Consider the following 19,751-nt stretch of genomic DNA (forward strand, 5'->3'; position numbering starts at 1 on the left):
ACAATCAATAAATAGAAAATGTCAGAGAGAGAGAATATTGACGTATGTCTATTCAAAAATGGAAGAAACGCCTTTTACCCTCTAGCAGAGACAGCAGCATGACTACCATGTCCTTCTGCAGGTCCAGCAGCTCCTTAAGCAGGCCAATCTGACTAGAGTCCTAAAACACAAGAAGTGCACACACACATACAACATAACACAGCTATAACATACAACGTTATCACAGCAGTCATATACAGGCTTAGCATTAACATCAAAAAGAGAGCTCCTGAACTCCAGTCCCATTTAAGAGTACTGTAGCTCAGATGCAAATGGCATGCTACCGTTCACAAGAGATATAGATGAATGATCTGGGCCAGGTTGTGCTCAGTCTTGGGGAAGAGATACTGCATTAGCTATCAGACTAATGGGGAACAAAAAGGACATATTGGCTAACACTTGTTGGGAATGCTTTGGTTTATAATGATCTGAAAAACAGCCACTACAGAAATACAGTAAAAAGCAAAAAGATTGGTAATTGGTTCAATGTTGAGAAAATCAATACTAGTCAGAGACAAATCTTATTTTGGAATTTTAACTATCAAATATGCATAGGAACATGTGGTTTGTTTACACTTTAATGAGGAGTTGGGCTGCACAGTCAACCCACACTACATCCTAAAACAGCCTTAGGATTCACCTGGGATGAAATAGCCAATTACATTTAAAGTCATTCTGTCAGTATGTGTTTGTGTGTCACCCTGCCATTAAGCAGCTCACTCAGGCAGGAATTTACAAGGGTTTGCAGGATGATCAGTCCATCTGCACATCATAGCAGCTGTTTTCAGGAGCCCGGGGCTCCTGCTAAACCCTGGAATGACTCATGCGTGAAGTTATGCGAGTCACTGCAGAAGGCGATAAGCGTTTATGGGTATGGGAGTCACAGGGCAAATGGGACAGGGCAGAGCTAATTCACTGGTCACCTTACCTCAGAATGTGTTCTACTCCAGAAATGATCCTGGGTTTGCATTCCAATGACAAATACGCATTGCAAAAATTAATGTAAAGCAGTCACAGCAATCAAAGACACACAAGGGGACTGGGGGAGGAACGGAGAGGTGCTGTATTGTACAGTACTGCAACCTCTCCCTCCTCCTGGCTAGCGGCTGCTACACAACGGTTTTTATTACATTCGGAAATAAGACTGCTACACAAACACACACATACACCACACACAAACACACAGACACAGACACACACACACACACACACACACACAGGCACATACACACCAGGTACACCTCCACACACAAACACACACATGTGCGCACACAGACACACTCACGCTCACCAGGTACACACTGCTGTATGGGCCAAGAGCAGCTCACTCTTTGAGCCCTGCACCATCAGACCCCTTAGCCCTTGCTGTTTATAATGAGGTAGGATGGCAGCAGCGAACCAATGGCGCTGATGGTGCAGTGCTGCAGATATGAGAGCCTAGAACAGGTAAGCAACAGCTGCCAAACCAAGCACAGTGAGACCCCCACGGCCCCTACACACCCTGCTGCCAGAACGCAAACACTGCAGGATGGGTCAGACTGCATGACAACCACAGTCCACCTCCAAAAAAAGACAGGACTTTTGGGGACCTTGGATACATTGTCAGTCTGACAGTGCCTGTTTTAGGGGTTCTGGGGCTGAGGGAAAAGCAAATCTTAAAAATTGCTTTTGATATAAGGGATATCCAATTGGCATAGAGAAAAAAGTTGCAATGGAGGCTCGAGCACAGGAGCGAGAGAGAGAACACTGCTTTATGTCTTTGTTGTTGGCAGGCTACCACTATCTATAACATGATCCTACTCCATCCCATAATTTCACTTAACTGTTCTCTCATCCCAGTCTCCTCCATTTACCTTAAAGTTTTGAAGAGACACCGTGGTAGCACTGCTCTGCCATATCTGTTGAGCTCTTTTTTTCACTGAATGTATTAACAAAAATGTATTGATATCTATGCTTAAAAAAGCAAAGGTCAAGAAAAGCAGAAAACTGTGCAGCGAGCCAGACTAAGAAGAATGGAGAATCGCAAAGAGAACATGAGGAAGAGGGTGATGAAGAGGAGAAAGAAGAAATGAAGAGAAGAAGAAAAAGCACAGGGCAAGAGACTAGAAGCAACAGAGGACTATGCGTGAGATGGCAGCTGAAAGAGGGACATAGGTTCTTACTCCATTTCGAAGTCCAGGAGCAGGGTGCATCTGGCAGGGTTACACATCAGAATAAAAATGTTATCCACCAACATTTTTAATTCATTTTTGTATTCTGAAAATCACTCCCCGCTTCTACCTGTATGTTGGCCTGCAATTTTTGATGTTGAAATTTCATGATATTGATTAGTTTCTTTTGACCTGCTGTGCATGAATGAGATCAGATAAGGAGATTCTCTTTTCAGTCTGACTGGACAAACACTGGGACAGACACCGGGCTTAAGCCAAATCCCTGCTCAGGTCTGGGACTGCTTGTGTGCATATGCTTCTGGAATGGCAGGAATGGTACTTCCATTCTGATACTTCAAGCATAATAGTGCGACCATAATTACTTCCCTTTGATAATACGCAGCAGGTCCATTATGTAACCACAACTGTGGCTTTGACCTAGGATATCTCCAAAAGCGGAACTCAAGCATTCAGATCCTGATACTGCTGAAGGAATAAGCACTGCTGTTTTTTATGGTTCAATGCTTAATAATCTAAGAATTTAATAATATCTGTTTAGCTCTGTAGGTTATGCTTTACAGGGCTGAAGCAGCTACATTTAGGACACTATTTCTGTTCAGCAGCTACAGAGTGTCTACAGCAGTCAATTTATAGGAAGGACCAGGATATTCAATTTTTGCAAATACATCCTGAGGGATTAGGTAAAATTATTCCAGAGTTACATACTCAAAAGTCTTGCAAAGATTTTTTGCAACTTCCAGTGGGTGCAATTCTTTGTGATTTGGTTGATCAAGAGCAATATTCCTTTCAAGTTGCAATCACAACAGCGACAGGACCATGTGATGTTTGCCAACGTGCTGTATGAGGACTGAATGCAGCAGTGATCAGAAAGCCAATCAGCCAAATTCCATGACTGTTATCTGCCTGGAACGGGAGTGATACTCTTTCGAGACAAATACAAAAATGCATTCAAATATGAAACAGATGTGCACCATTTGAGTGAAAACGCAAAATTAGAATTAGACAGAAGACTGCAGAAACACTGTAAAGTTAAAGGAAGCACGGGGAGGCTGCAGAAACTCATTAAGGTGAGTGTATGTGCCAACAGAGGCGAGAAAAAACGCAAACACTATCAAAAGGAATCACACCAAAGTGAGACCAGATTAAGGTTTACTCCGCAAGGGAAAGTTCAGTTTTCAGTAAGCTGCCCCCTTTTTTCAGATTGTTTCAACAAATCTCTTTATAAAACAGTTCTGCCAAAACAGTGAACACTTAAAAGCCAATTCATGAGAGGAGCCTGGAATTACCCAGTGAAACATGCCTCAGTCCACTGCTTAATAATGTTGAAAATTTAATATTGTTTCCTTCTGCTGAGACACAGGATGTGTATTGAAGCTTTAAATATGTAAGAACAGGCAGTCTGAAAAAAGAGCAAAACCATTCAAAGGGATTTGCACAGACCCAGCCACTGAACACCCAATCATTTAAACAGACCAATAAACAGAAATACATACTTTACTCTGCAGTGACCATGTGTGAATCAGTAAATATAATCAATATACCATGAATTTACTTAACATAAGACACCTCGATTCTCTGTTGACCAGAAATGTCCTCAAGAAATTCATTGTGAGGAAGTGCAAAAACATTGTTGCCCATAGTATACTCATATCAATTTCACATGAAAACAAACAAAAACAGCACTTTATGTACATGGATGATTATATAAGGATGATTGTATCTTTAGGTCTGCAAGACAACAATCACAACCCATTCTATCACTTCTATGCAAATTTGTCTTTGTTTTATTTACACATCTGCTCATCTAAGGATCATGAGCTGTATAATACACACCATGGGGCAGGAGTGAATAAGTGGAGAGAGTTTAAGGCTCGTACCTGTGCCAGCTTCATCATCATGTGAGCAAAGACATGCAGAAAGCCCACCACAGCGTCCCATAACCTGCTGTGAGCCAGGGACTGCTGGTTGCCAGTACACGGGCCCTGAGTGGGAGACAGAGAGCCTGTCATAGCCTGAGAGACACTGAATAACCACCCAGCACTGGGTACTTATGCACTTAAGTAGAAATAAAATAAGCCAGCTCTAAACATTCTAATTAATGCTTGACAGAATGTATTTCAAGCCTATTAATCATTCTGAACTGAACTGAGAGAGACAGCGAGAAAGAAAGAGAGAGAAAGAGAGAGGGGAAAGAAAAGGGGAATGCTACCGTAGGAGCAGTGATTTACACAGACAGTGCAGAGTTAATAGAGTGGCAGACAGGGCAGTTTCTGTCTTCACCTGGATGTACTCCGTCAAGCTGTTGAAGACCTGCTTGGCCACCGTCATGGCTTTAGAGAAGTTTCTCTTGCCCGGCTCATCAATGATGTCCTTCCCAGAGTAATACCAGTAGAAGTCACTGATGGACTCCTGTGGATGGCAGCAGCGAGTGAGACAAAGGGTGAAAAGATGGAGGAAGAAAGTGACATACATTAACAGGCAGCCACCAATGTTTGCAAGGAGCCGGAGGCCCTACCTGCAGCCGAAGCAGATAGTCCACAGTGCAGATGATGATGTTGATGGTAGTGGTGCTGCCAGTCTGTGTGCGCAGGTAGTTCTGGAAGTCTGCAGAGAATAGATACAGATTCACCCCTGGACTGCTGCCCTGATATCCCTCTCACGAGAGGACAAAATTCAGCATGATGAACTGGCAATCCTACAGTCGCGGCTGACTCACCGTTATTGTGACCCTCACAGAGCAGCTGCAGGAAGCGGAAGAGATCGCAGGTGAATTCGTCGTCAGCCATAACCTTCTCATCTGGGCAGGGAGGGAGACAATGAGAAAAAATGTGAGGGAAGGAAGGCAGAGAGAGAAAAAGTCATTGTGAGTCTCTATGAAAGTGTGTGTTTCAAAGTGCGTTGCCTTAAATGAGTGAGAAAAGGTGAGAGAAATTTGCAGTAAGTGTTAATTAAACCTGTTTGGGAGTTAATATTAGTGTGGGAGAGAAACAAAGAGAGTATATGGCTTCTCAGGACACAAAAGGGTGACCCCAGATATGTCCTTTGTGTTGACAGTACATTCAAGCCGAACAGCATGTTTTTAGCAACTGAAGAGCATGGAAGTTTGGAGCTCCAGGGGGCACAAAGTGGAATGTGCACACGTGTGGTGGTGCAAGTTTGTTCATATTATTCCCTTGTTAGCATGTTAGTAGGAGCTACCAGGACTTCTCTAGAGAATATCTGTTTGTCTGTCCACCACAAAGCAGACTGGCAAACAGTGGAACTGAGTGGCTGGCAGACAGGGAATACCGAGTCCACAGTTTTAGCCTGACAATCCCGTCCCCCTCCCAGACATCAGGTTTTGGCTGATAGAGGGCCTCAACAGAGCTTAGAGGGCCTCAACAGAGCTTGGCACATAGAAAGCACATTTAGAGAGATGAGCACTCACAGACTACTGAAAAAACAACTACTACAAAAACAAAATCAAAAACCCACACCAACAACACACACATAGATAGAGACACTCTTAACACTCACAATTACACTCACAAATGTACTGCATATGACACGCACACAAATACAACCAGTTATATACAGACACAATAATATTTACAGTGACATATAATGCTGGCAGACAATGGCCATGGAAAGGTACATGTACAGTTGAGAGGAGACTTTGGAACCCTCCCCAACACACACACGTCAACACACATACACACACTTAACCACAAACAGACAGACAGTCATGCAGGACAGATCTACTGCACTCCACAAACTCCATAGTGGAGAGACAAAGATGGGTCCAAGCCAACACAAGGGGAACAGGTTTTGGTGTTTTGGTGAGCACAGTAGGGCAGTGGGGCTTGGGCTAGGGCCATGGGCTTGAGAAAGAGAAGATGACGAATGAGTGGCAGATGGAAATTTCACGGTAATCCCGCCTTTAGGTCTCGTCAACTTGCTGATTTACCCTTGATCAGATGGGAGAGGGAAACACAGTAGCAAAGGTATCCCATAATACTAAACCCAGGCATGTGCATTCAGGGTAGGCAGGGTGCCTCTTTTGTCACAAATATGTGAAAAAAACAGAAAGGATAACTGATTTATGATCTAAGTCTGATCTTTCATGCTTGTTATGCTGTGTTTTCAGCCCCCTCCAGGCTTTTTGGAGCAGGCAGCTGTAAATTTCAATGATAAGAGCGGAGGCAGAACAGTGCTCCTCTCTATCACACAATCACACATTGAAAACGGAAGCTGTGCTTCCATGAGGTCCTTTCTTTTTCCCCATTACTGTTGTAGAAATCAAGTTTGTGAGCAGAACCTAAAAATCCAACAAAAGAAAGAAGACTGAAACAAATATATGGGGAAGAAAAGAAGTTGATCTCTTTTCTAGCTAACTACAAATATTTGACAAATATTTAAATTAGCCTAGCCTAGGTGCCAGTGAATCTTTATCCAATATTTTAATGAGTCTACACTTTTTATACTATTATTAAGTCAATGGACGGTAAACAAAGAAACAAAACCAAAATGAGAAATTGCACACAGTAATCTCAATACATTGACAGGAAAATCATAAATTTGGGATCAGACAGAGAAAAGCAAACATCTAGGGAGCAACCTTGCATGACCTTTCACAGACTCCTCCTGTATGAGGAGGAGTCTGTGAAATGTGTGTTGTCAGTGACACTGCTGATGTCGTAAAAAAATCCCTGCAGCTCAGTACCTGAGTGAATTTAGGTGTCATTCTTGCAGTCTGCTTACCCAGAGACAGACCTCACTGCACATGCCTGGTAAATGCTCCTTGTCAACACAATCAATGTGGCAGATCGCCTACTAGGTTAGTGGTAGATTTATACTAAGACCTGACAGTCTATGGAATACTTATGATATGGAATACCTGTGAATACCTGTGATGAAACTATAACATGTGACATATCCGTGACAATATTATATTGTCATAATGTTACATAAGAAGCTTGTTAGTAGCAGTTGTAGTAACTTGAGGCACAGGATGGCCATAGCAAATTTAGTATCTAATGCTGTATTTATGAAGTTTGCAGAAAATATTACTTTCATTGCCTTTAGCATATTCACCTGTTAAGTTGCAACACTGTTCACCACTTATGATAGTTGATGTGAGATGAGGTACAATATGTACCTGAAACACAACATCACTTTCAGTGTGTTGTACGTCACATGCTGTACAGTATGTAACCTTCAAATATAGTCTATTTCAGACTATAATCATCACCAAATCTCAAATGATCACCAATAATCACTTCCATATTATCTCCATTATTCACAGATGGGATTAGCATGTTAAAAGTATTCTGTCATAAAAGGATTACAACAGGATTACATCTACTCAAAATGTACAGTTTCACACTATTTAAACACAATTATGGAATTAAATGTTATCAAGATAAGTAAAGCGTCTGCGTAACATGTTGTAATCATAACTACATACAGCATCACATCACAAAAAATAGATTATGCTCTCCTATTTTTGACATATTTTCCATGCACTTTGACCTCAAGTTTGAGTAAAGAATTTAACCAAGCATTACTTGCAGTACATCTTCAGCACCCACCAAACTCACAACGCCTAAATCCTGAACATAACGCTTGGTTAAATTTGTTGTCAAGTTTAGGACAAAGAACTCTGTGTCTAGATTGGATCTGGGTCTGACACTTTCCTTGCCCAAATACTTAACACAATGCATAGCGATGTGAAGGTCACATCTTGTCCATTGTACTTAGATTACGACATCCACTTATGGTGTCCAACTCAATGTGCTCCCTGAGAAGAACTTTCAAATACTACTGTACTTGCTTTTCTTCATAGAGTTTAAATTGATTTAAACCTCTCATCAGATACACAGATTGAATTGTTTTAGAGAACATCCCATGGTACTCCTGACACGACTCTGATCGTTAATGTTATTATCAGGATGAGGAGTGTAATAAACATCAGGCGACTGTGCCACACGGAGTGTTCTGACAGTTCATCACTAAGCCATGTGTTTTGCACTATATATCTAAATGACTGGCTTTTGGCGATGGAAAATCAAAAAATTATTTGAATGATTCATGTGCCAATGAATTATTGGAGAGGAGCATTCCAATTACGCCAGATGGCCCATTCATACAGAAAGAGCTTTGGGAACTTCCGATCAAGGCTGCAATTCATTTCAGGCTGCATTAAAAACAGGAAGTTACTGACTGTTCTCATTGACTTCTGCAGGGCTGCTGACTGCGAAAGCAATGACAAGCTGTTTTGTTTCAGATGTCATTTTCTTTCCTTTGGATCAGCGACCAGTCTGAGTTTTGGAGTAACAGTAGATCTGTTGTAAGGCACTCAAGGGTATGAAAAAAATTTCCAACCACTTTGAAAACTGGGGATAGGGCATATTACTTTTTCTTTTAACACTTTACATAGTTTGCCAAATACCTTTATTAGGGAGGAACTCCTTTTCAGGGAAAATAGTAAAAACTACCAAAATGCATGTAATACACTTTGGGATTGCTAGAGGTAAATGAAAACTATGATGTCTTGTAACAGGTTACTTAATCAATTTACATTAAATTCAACCAAATAGTGCTTATATTCTATTTAAGTGACAGAAAAGGTTTTTTTTTTTCATATACAAGTCCCTTGAGTGCGAAATGAAATGCAGGTTGACTCCACAGCACGCGAGAAAAAATAAGAAAAACCAGAAAGAAGAGACAGAAAGAGGGACAGGGAGAGAGAAAATGAGAAGGAAAGAAAGAAAGAGAGACAGAGTCTTTATTTACCACGTTCTAGCTTGATGTCTGAGAACCGTGAAGGGAGGGAGACGGTAAAGGAAGAGGAGTCATAAGGGGCGGGGGGAGGTGGGGGTGGAGTGATGGTGGAGGAGAGAGAGAAAGGGGCGGTGAGTCAAAAACAGCAGCAGTTCAGGCTTTGGGGGGATTGACAGGGGAGATTAACAGTCATTTATCAACAATCCTGTCTGTGCCACTGCTAACTTCAAGTCCCTGTGCTGTTTATTACCATTTAACAGACATTAATGAATGCATATCTATACAAATTTCTAGTATTTAATACACATACAGACACTTCCATTACACTACATTACATTTTGTAATGTAATGTAATTTCCTTCAAAAAGGTTCTCTGTACAAAAAATATCATCTTGAATATATGAATAAATTAAAAATTATAGTAAAAAAAAAGTGAGAAAAAAAGTGAGAAGTTAAAGCTATGTGAAAAGAATCTCCAAATAATTCACTGACTATTAAATACGTTGACCTAGTTTAAGGAGAGATTTTTTAACTGAAAATTAGAGAGGGAGTGTGCAAGGAATACCTCTGCTCTTTTTGTGTCAGGTCTTCTCTCTCACATTAAAAATGTAAAACACGAACACCTTACATACCAATCAAATATTTATCAAACAGTATGTTCTAGCTTTCTGTTTCCCATTAGCCTTTTGTACAGATCCCAACAAGCAAACCAAAACTCATTTGATACATTAATCCCAGCCCCCATAAGTCCACCGAGCCTATCTGTGTTCCTGCTGTTCAATCCAAGTTTAGCTGTTAAACCAAAAAAAAGGAAGAAAAACACGCAACAAATGGAGTTCTGGTGACAGTGAAACTCTGTAAATCCATGCCAGTGGTGTGTAAAACATCACAAGATATTAGTGAAACTCATAGTACTCACTGAGATTGACCATTATACCTGCAGATTTGTTACCTCTACACCAGAGAGAGGAAGACAATATATGAACAGGAATTTGATAATAGTGCTATATACACAATGAGATAGTGATAAATGAAACACAGAGAGAACAAAGGTGAAAAATGGGATGGAACAAATGAATAAGATAAAAGAAACAAATCACTGGAGGATATAGTTTTTATAGTTAACCTGGCTGATGAATCCATGTTCCTAATATATATTTATAATTTCTCCAATGAAGGAAAAACTGCATCACTGGTCAAAGGAATTGATGAATATGGTCCCACCTTAACATGGCCTCTATGACAAATCCAAACATGAAGGATGCTATATAAATTATACATATAAATAAATCTAAATTTATTTAATTTACTGACTAATAATTAAATCTCATTGTCTGGTTTGTATTTTCAATGCACAGGCATATGTGTGCCTGCTGGGGGGGGGGGGGACAGTGCTAGTGTCACAGGTGCAGTGTTCAGGGGACTTACTCGTGCCCTCCTCTGACACCATGCCCAGCCCCTCTGCCTTATTCTGTCTCTCAAAGGCGTTCAGGTCCAGCACACTGCCAACAAGAGCAAACACACAGTCGATCAAAATCAATACGCCAATATCCTGAGTAACTCCATAAAGCCTTCAGCTACATACACATAGACATTCAATTCTGATTAGGAACAATGGAGAATTTCCATGCTGTCTTCTCAGTAATACACATGTTTAAAATGGGCCTTGTTGCTTCACTGACATATGCATAGAGGACTGCACTCTGACCTGCAGGTCTGCATCAGGGCCTGCACGCTCAGGAAGAAGCCCACATCCTTCTTATCCTTTAGATAGTCCAGCATCCTCTGTAATAAGAATAAAAGTGAGAGAGAGAGCAGAGAGAGCAGTGAAAAACAGAGTTAAACAGAAACTATTCTTCAATCAACCCTGCTTTTTTTTCAAACATCAGGGTATTGACATCACCTGGACAAGCACTTCTTACATTTACATTTATTTATTTAGCAGACACTTTTATCCAAAGCGACTTACAAAAGTGCATACAGCAAGTATAGCGACAGTACGGGGACAGGATGTGCACAGTTCCACAATGAGACAGTTCTTTAAAGAGATACTCCGCTCATCCAATAAAACACAACGCAACACAGAATATCAGTCCCCGTACTGCACCTGTTGGACATCGCTGTTCCCTCCATTCAGGATGGAGATGCCCAGTTTGAGAGTAGAGGACACCATGGCACCAGTCTCACCTGAGGGAGGCACAGGAAACAACTGGCATAACAATGTCGAACAAACCAGCTCCAGTTGAGACACACTGGCGGTGTTGTGGGACATCATGCATGCGCTGCAGGTGGGCTCGGGTTACCTTTGCAGGCGCTGATCATCTGCAGAACCATCTCTGCCGCCCCACGGGTGTGCAGCCGGGACTGCTGGTACAGGAGCCTCTGTTTCTCCATTTCCTTCTCCTGTGAGCGAGAGACGGCTGTTGTTACTGTGTCCCGCTGCCCACACCGTCCCCCGCACTCGCTCTGCAGTCACACATGTCCACACACATAAATGTGTGGACAGGGGTCTGGCTGGATCTGCCTGTCCTTGAGCTGCACCTCGAGCCTCATTAAACTATCTGTCCATCCTGGATTAATTTTTCTTTTCAGTCACCTTCTACTCTGCCTTTTCCCGTTCATGTTCTTGTTTAGTCTCATGCATTTGTTTTTCTGGTGTCCTTGTTTCATTTACCCTTTAATGAAGGGCCCACCCATGCGCTGGTTTTTGCCCCAAATCTGAATAACTCAAACAACCATTAATTCACTCAGTTTCAGATTTTGTTTTTTTTTTTTTTTACTTTTCACAATTTACAAAATACAATATATAGCCTTCAACCCAATTACCAAGAAATATTACAGCATATACATGGTATGTAGCCAACCAATTGGACTAATTAGGCCAGGTGAGCTGGTTGGAACAAAAACCACCATACATCATACACCCTTGTTTTAATTCTCCCTTACTTTTTTCCTCTTTGTGTTACTCCCTCTTATTCTGAGGAAAAACTGTTCATCTTTTCTGCAGACTGAAAAACACTCTCACTCAATACTCTCTGCACTCTTTCTATCTCTTCTCTTCCTGTCTTTCAGTCTCACTCATTCACTCTCTCCCCCCCAGGTGTATTAGTCATGAAGTCATCATTCCAGCTCTTCACGTTTGCTGACAGGAACAAACGTTGGACTACAGCAAACAGCCCTGCTGTCTCTGAGTTCTAATGACTGAAGCAGTGGCAGCCCTCCATCAACACCTGTCACATACCACATGTGCCTGAGTGCAGCACTTTCTTAGATGCAAGGCCCTACACAGTCACACTTAGAGCAGCAGGGTCTGATATAAGAAAGGCATTTTCTAAGATGACTTTCATATTAGCATATGATACTGTGCATTGTTTCTACATATGCATAATATAACCAGCTGTTAATATCCTGTTGACAAAGAGTATAACACATAAGTTATCAAGTGTTTCAGAGCCCACCCACAATGCATGCCCAATTACCCCATAAATCCCAAAAAAGCAGCCCAGTGTTCTAACCCACAGTCCCCCCCCCCCCCCCCCCCCCGCCCCCCCCACCCACTAAGCACCACCCACCCCTCCCTCGTATGCCTAGCCATGTTTTACAAAAATGTGTTTACTAGAGAATCTGATTATACTGTTTTCAGCGTATCTTGTTCATTATATCTGTGTCTGTGTATATGTGCCCATGTTTGTATGGTTGAGAGTATGGGTGTGTGAGGGATTGTGCGGTAGACTATGCAGGCTTTTACTGTAGTCTTAGGTGAGTACAGATTGATTAATAAAGTCCAATTAACAACAACAGGAGTGAAAAGCAAGGAGGCTGTTGTTATTATGAAAAGAGTTTGACAAGTAGATCCAAAAAGGGGAACACAGACCAACCAGTGGGTCAGTGGGTGAGTAAGAGAGATGACAGGACTCAGTGAAATCTGAAGGTCCAATTAGTGACACTGGAGGACAATACACACAGGATCTGAGCCAGGAGAGATTGGCCACATATCAGTGAATATGTGTCCATATGTGCATGTATGTGTGTCTGCTTGTGTATGATAGTCCATGTATGTGCATCTGTGTGTATTTCTGTGTGTGTCTGGATGTATACAATGTGAAACTTTGTAACTGTACAGTTTGGATTGGAATCAATTTGACCTTGTAAAGATAATTTCATTGACCAAATTAATGTATGAGTTAGTGTGCTAGCTGTGTAACACTCATTTTTTATATCCTTATTAACAAAAATACCAGAATAAGTGGGGGATTCAGATGTATGGATTAACTGTGCGGTGATTTAATTTCAGCTGCAACAAATGTTCATATATTTTCTGCATATGAGATTGTGTGTTCACAGCAAAGTAATGAGATAATGTTATGGCGTGTCCTCAGCAGGTGTCATTTAACTTTTGATTGTTATGCAACAAGAAATGCAACAAGATCCACTGTTCTGGAACACAATTCCCAAGCCACCACCAAATATGTTTCAATGACAGCTCTCACAGGAACAGAGGTGTCAATAATTAAGCTGTAATTTGTGACTAGTGCTTCGAGTGTGCCGAGATGGTGTTTCGTGGCGTTTCTCTGCCCTGGCTCAAGTCATGCAATGTATTAGAATGAATCAAAACTGAGACGAAGACTTGCTCGGCGTTATTTTTGCCAAGAAATACACAGGTCACTCGAACGCAGCACGATCGATGAGAAACAGTAAGGGAGGACAGGATCGGGATGTCTGCAGAAAAGGTGTCGGTGCAGGGGGAATGTGCGGGGTGCAGTGCTCGGTGTGGTCACGCCGTGTGTGGGAGCCAGCAGCTCCGGCGACTCCCCTGTCCCCTGCCCCCGGCCCCCCCATACCATCTCTGTCTGTCGCACCTCAAAGGACATCTCCTCGCCCCCCTCCTCTCCCCCTTCGTCTTCCTCACCAATGTGGCAGCTCTGAGAAACAAATACGAAAACGGTACAGACGGCAATTAGTGGCAGACTATGTGCATGTACAATGCATTCTACAGTACAGACAGATCCTTCATCTGTACCATATTAATTCAAGACAATGCAATGTGATTGACTGGCATGAAACTGACAGGAGTTAATCGAAATGTCACTCACCTTTGCCATAATATCGGCATATGCTATGTATAGATAATCTTCATCAAGTTTACTGCGATAGAGAGAGAACAAAAGGGAATACAACAAGGATTAGAAAGAGGCCAAAACTCAGGCACATTTGCTTCTGCAAGGTACAGTGTTGTTTCAGCCATGCAATGCAGATTCTAATTACGTGAAAAAAATGCTCACTGAAAACTCATTAAACTCATTGTTCAATACGCATTGAAATACTCATCTCTGTGAGATCAAAAATCTGATTTTTGACCGTAACTGACGCAATGCATTTAGCCTATAGCCAAAGATGAGTTCCAGCGACATCCAGTGGTCTTCTACCACACACAATTACTCTGAATGTTTTTCCTTGATATGAACACATTTCATATACCAGTAGCTTTCATTATGTTCTGCAGCATTCATCATTCAGCTTCTCTCATCAGTCATCATCCCTGACTGAATCCCAGCCGGTCCCACAGTCCCCTCTTCCCTGAATTCATCTATGAGAGCGCGAAAGATGCCCCCACCTCTTTTCGGTGAGAGCTGTACGGCTGAAGTGAAGGATGAGCTGGTGAAGGGGGTCTGGCTTTGTCTCCGTTTCTTCCTCTTCCTCTTCCTCTTCCTCCATTGCTTTCTAAATTTCAAAGGGGAAGAACTGGGTTGAAAAACCTACCACAGCAGCACAGCAGGTGTGCAGTAGAATACTTGATTACAGTGGAATAATAGTCAGGTTTACAGCAGGGGGGAACCACAGGAGAAAGGCCAATGAGGCCGAATGGAAAACACAGCCCAGCATAGTGTGCAGCACGGCAAACTTACGGATAAGTCGTCTATCATTTTGTCCTCGAATGAGTATCCCTCTGTCTCGATCCAGTTGCGTTTATACCCATCCAGGAACATGTTGGATGCTCTGTGCCTAAGAATCAGTGAGGATGAAAGCGGGGTTTTCCTCAGGAGGATGGATCAGTTATGATGTACAACAAGATATGTCTATGTTTGGGTGAATGTGTGTCTATACATCTCAGTGGGTATCCAAGAACACTGTACGGCTGAAAGATGTTTGCTTACTTCTGTGAGGTTATTAACTAAATGCAAATGTGCGTTTGGATTCATATTCATTAATGTAGTTTGCGTGTGTGAGTTACAGATGTTACCTGGGAATGTTGTACAGGGGTGTCATTCTGAAGCAGGCCACCACTGCTCTGCGGCGCTGTTTTGACAGCAGTTTGTGCCACACCATCTTCTTGGACTTGAAGGGGTGCTCCGTCTGACAGAGGAGCAAGGGGATACAGAGTACAGCCATCAGGGCAAGTGGGTTCATTTCAGCTTTTCTGTTTTGAAGGGCACACAGTGCTTACCGTGACTACTTTTAACAAATGCCTGTATTTCACAGATCAGGTGCAATGATACCTTTTCTTTTTAAAATGCTAGAGTGAGGTAAGATAATATAAACACTTAGTGTTTCCATTGCTATTTCTGAGTCATTACAAATATGAGAAGACAGTAATACATGATATATAAATGAACCACTCTTACTAGTTATGCACAGGTTTGTCTAGTACATAGCTACATCCAATCAAATAGCTTTGCTAAGTTTCACTCTCAGTAATAGTAGTAAACTGTCAAAATGTCCTAAAGTTTGCATGTGTGCATATGCATACAGTGCTACTCACCACATCAATGTGATAGAGCACAGCAGACACCTCCTGCACTCTCTTCACCACTTTCTCTGGGGCATCTGCATCTTCAGCCTTCCCTGACGTCTCCTTGTACAGAGCCATCTGCCAGCGCATGGAGGGGTCCTCCACCTGGCAGAGAGCAAGGGGATGAACACACTGTGGACACGCATGACACAGAGGCAGGGAGCAGGACCCGGCCTCACCCACATCCATACCCACATCCGCAGGAACGCTAACCCATGGTGAAAAGTGACAATGCAGTCAAGGTCACAGCCACATCAGCAGTGGCACTCCCATCTCACAGGCCCGCCCATGTTCACACTCACACCGGCAGCTGCACTCACCTTGCCTTGGAGATGCAGGTTGTTCTGCAGGAACTCTCTAACCTCCTCATCAGTGTCTTTCTGTCAATGAGAAAGCACAAGAAATAATGATTTGGTGGAGAGATGAAAGAAAGATTGACGGAGCCTGCAAAAAAAAAAAAAAAATGAAGGAAAGCATCAGGATTAATGGAGACAGTGGGCTCTCTGAGACATCAGGGGGCACTGTACCAGGGAGTATCTGATCTTGGCCAAGTTTATGAGTTCCTGGTCTGCAGGGGAGCACATGTTGAGGCCGATGGGGAGCATCTTTTTGAGGGAGGCCACGATAAGCGAGGTCTGCACCGAGTAGCGATCCCCCCGCCGCTTCTTCTTGGTGCGCTCCACATCTGAGCCACCACCCTGTAAAGATACAAGGGAGTCAGAAGGCATTATCACCATACACACACATAATGGGAAAGCAGGTATACCTACCAAAACCACCAATATACCAGCACTTAGCTCCGAAAAAATGTCAGTTACAATTTCATGGCTAAGCGCTTACAATCAAAGCAACAGAAGCAGTACATCTAATAAAAATTAACTTATTGTATTGAACTGTTAAACATAAAGTTAAACTATGAAGCTTTATTGGGGAAAACTGAAGATTTCAAAACTCCCACTGTTCACTTTATATGCAATGTGCAGCCAACAATGCATGCTCCCTGAAAGCCTCTCTTAAGATTGCTGCAGTCCAGCTTGTCCATGTTGTAACTGTGAGATCTGAGTGTGGCTTGGGTTTGAAAGCTGTCTCTGCCATAAAAAATGTGAACTTACCTGGATTTCAGGCTATATATCATCTCTTCAAGAGATTCTCTTTATAACTAATACAAACTAGGGTTATGGACATCTTACAAAACCTTTACATCATATACTGTTTCTCAATGGGTCATTTGAGAGACTATAGAAGGAGACCTTCACTGTCTACAGCACACATATTTTAATTATGTTTTAATAGCAAGATCGTTGAAAATATAATTTAATTTAAAATGTAACTATGTCATTTGATAGGTACTCTGCTGCATTGAAGTTGATGTAGATGTGGAACTTCCACCTCAGGTTTCATGTCCATCCCTGCAGCATGAAAATGGATTTTATGGGTAGGGTTTTAATGTGTCATTTTTCAGGGACAGGAAAGGGATTGGGTTGGGCTGGGAGGGGATGGGACATTCGTTGAGCTACATTATTATAAACCACAATCAGTGAGATGAAAAATAAGCCATTCAACCATAGAAGAAAAAAACATGCTTGAATAGGCAAGCATTCCACTCAAACACTAGTACTATGGTGAAGTCATATCGAAGTGTCTTGTTCATAAGCGTACAGCTGAAGTTTTAAGTGTAGAATGGGCAGTTTGGTCCACAGGGTTAGCAGCACGAATTTAAAGTGTAGATCTGAAGATGGTGCTGTCCTGCAGTGTACACCTCCAGCTGAACACACACAGTACAGCCCGCTGTTAGTAGTGCAGAGTCCCGAGAGAAGCGTTGCCCCAGCACAGCACACCAGGAAATAATTTTTAAAAAAAGCACAAGTTCATGGGGTCTGCTCCATTGGCCTGGTGGTCTCCTCCCGCTCTCCTGTCCTGTTGTTGTGAGCACTCATTACTGCCTGTTGTCTGCTCTCTAGGCTCCTCCCCAGGCTTGCTATGAGACTGTGTATATTATACAGCTGATGCAACAGGGCACAGCAGGCCAAGGGAGGCTCCACGTGAGGAGATAACAGAGGATCCCACAGTAATAACCATCCCACAGCTCAGGAGAGGAGGCACAGTCCTACAGCAGGAACAATGACGAATGCTGCCAAAAACACTGCTCAGAAGCTGGCACAATGTATTTAGAAAATAAGAGGGTCCCTGCCAATCTTCCATCACCTCATCAATGGGCCTCTCTCGAATTTCAAAGTCCTTATGCTGAAGAAGTGAAGTTAGCATGTACTCTAAAGGCCTAGGGTAGAAGATCCAAGGTTGACTTTAACAATGTCCACATTTATTTATGTTCTTTATTTCTGCTCCCTGTTTCAGAGCAGCTTCGTCAGGTTCTGATGCTCTTTCCTGTGTGGGAGAGGCAGCAATGTTGGCATTGCCAGGGGTCAGTCCAGACAACCATTTTCCATGTAGTGTTTTAGGGTAGGAATTGTGGTATGAGTAAAGGTGGTTTAGAAGGAGAAGGGTATGAGAGAAAGGTCAGTTAGTGGAAACATTTGATTAATCCATTTTGTGTGTCTTGTTCTTAAGATTTTCAATAGCAAATTCCCCGTAATGCATGACTCGGAGGGTTCCACCCCTTTTTCCACTAACTCCACCCAACATTACATATAAATACACGCGGCTAGGCAGAGCCTGAGAGGTTGGGGAGGGTTTCAATATTCTTGGGTTTTGGTTAGACCCCAGCATGGGGTATCTGCATATGGCAGTCAATGGGAGGATGGCCAAATCATGGGTATTGAAAAGGGGGGAAGAGGGTGCCCCCACTTCTTAAAGTCAGCCTTACTGCTGAAGCTAAAGACCAACCAAACACCAAAAAATACAGAAATTAGAGAAAGAGAAAATACATATATAAAGATTCCCAACAAACAACAATCAACTGAAGGCAAACTCATCAAACTCTTGAGCAGGAAGATGGGACTCTGCTCCAACAGTGGCACTGAGGGACTGCCACTCACGAGCGCCCTCAGCCCTCAGCGCCCATGTGGAGCCGAGTGCCATGAACCCGTCTCTACAGGGAAGTACTTTCATCAAGCGCCTCCTGACTCCCCCCTCACACACTGGCAGGACAATGGACCGTGTGTATGAAGTGCGTGTCAGTCCGGTGACTGTGAGTCTATCTTTGTGTCCTCTACTCCTCTACCTGCATTTGTCTTTGCCCTTGCTTGGCAAGTGCAGGGGAGAGGTGTTATCGGTTACTGTATCAGTGTGTTGATGTGTTTCAAGATCTAAGTCTTGTCTAAGTGCTTATCGCTCAGTGTTTATGACAGTGCTGACAGCGTGGCATCTAACCTTGCGCACACCTACCGGCATCACACTGTGTTGCCACATTAGCATGCCAGCGCGTAGTATTGTTGTAGCATGTCACAGAGCGTGAATGTGGCGTGTGTGTGTGTGTGTGTCTGTGTGCGTGTGTGTGTGTGTGTGTGTGTGTGTGTGTGTATCTGCATGCTTTCATGTTCGGGTGGTCACAGCATGACAATGCGCCAGTGTGTGGGAGAGGTTGATGAAAAGCTCCCGACGTAAGGTGCCATGCGGTCAGCACAGCGTTCGTGCAGAGACACGGTCTAACCTCTCCGTCCCCGGCCTAGTGACCCAGCGTCCACACCGAGACAGAACAAGGGGACAGTCAGAGAGAGAACACTGTTAACACTCATCCTACTGCACCTGCTGGATCTCAGACAGCTACAGTACACTCACTGTGACTCTTGTCTCCTCTGACTCTTCAGAGATGGGGAGAGGTCATACAAAAGGCAACAGTTTCAATGATAAAAGAAATCTCATTCTGAAGTGCAGTGCCACTGTGGTCATTTCTCTTGGTCTTCCTCAAGTCAAGGGGGAAAAGGCCTTCCTACCTGCAGATCATGAATTATTGCTCTACCTCCCCTTCTTTACAAACATGTTCAAAATATGAAACAAGTCAAGATGTCTGGCCTATTCAATCCATTTCC

General features: G+C 42.8%; 1 protein-coding gene across 4 annotated transcripts in view; it reads right to left on the bottom strand.

Annotated features, from left to right (window-relative positions):
• The window catches only part of ryr1b (ryanodine receptor 1b (skeletal)), a 69,219-nt gene that overhangs the window by 8,156 nt on the left and 41,312 nt on the right, over positions 1-19,751 (bottom strand). For 2 of the 4 annotated variants that reach the window (XM_036536214.1, XM_036536213.1), the window contains 19 exons: positions 19,373-19,387; positions 16,290-16,460; positions 16,083-16,142; positions 15,733-15,867; positions 15,214-15,326; positions 14,879-14,975; positions 14,587-14,693; positions 14,066-14,117; positions 13,814-13,894; positions 11,276-11,375; positions 11,080-11,159; positions 10,681-10,757; positions 10,401-10,474; positions 8,985-9,002; positions 4,927-5,007; positions 4,726-4,814; positions 4,491-4,619; positions 4,088-4,192; positions 79-160 (listed from right to left, as the gene is read on the bottom strand). In XM_036536214.1, coding sequence (XP_036392107.1) covers positions 79-160; positions 4,088-4,192; positions 4,491-4,619; positions 4,726-4,814; positions 4,927-5,007; positions 8,985-9,002; positions 10,401-10,474; positions 10,681-10,757; positions 11,080-11,159; positions 11,276-11,375; positions 13,814-13,894; positions 14,066-14,117; positions 14,587-14,693; positions 14,879-14,975; positions 15,214-15,326; positions 15,733-15,867; positions 16,083-16,142; positions 16,290-16,460; positions 19,373-19,387 — 1,666 coding nt within the window. Of the gene's footprint in view, positions 1-78; positions 161-967; positions 998-2,201; positions 2,232-4,087; positions 4,193-4,490; positions 4,620-4,725; positions 4,815-4,926; positions 5,008-8,984; positions 9,003-10,400; positions 10,475-10,680; positions 10,758-11,079; positions 11,160-11,275; positions 11,376-13,813; positions 13,895-14,065; positions 14,118-14,586; positions 14,694-14,878; positions 14,976-15,213; positions 15,327-15,732; positions 15,868-16,082; positions 16,143-16,289; positions 16,461-19,372; positions 19,388-19,751 lie in introns of all 4 variants that reach the window. The other 2 variants (XM_036536211.1, XM_036536212.1) reach the window with 2 other exon arrangements.

The sequence above is a fragment of the Megalops cyprinoides genome, chromosome 9 (genome assembly GCF_013368585.1).
Source record: "Megalops cyprinoides isolate fMegCyp1 chromosome 9, fMegCyp1.pri, whole genome shotgun sequence".
Taxonomy (NCBI): domain Eukaryota; kingdom Metazoa; phylum Chordata; class Actinopteri; order Elopiformes; family Megalopidae; genus Megalops; species Megalops cyprinoides.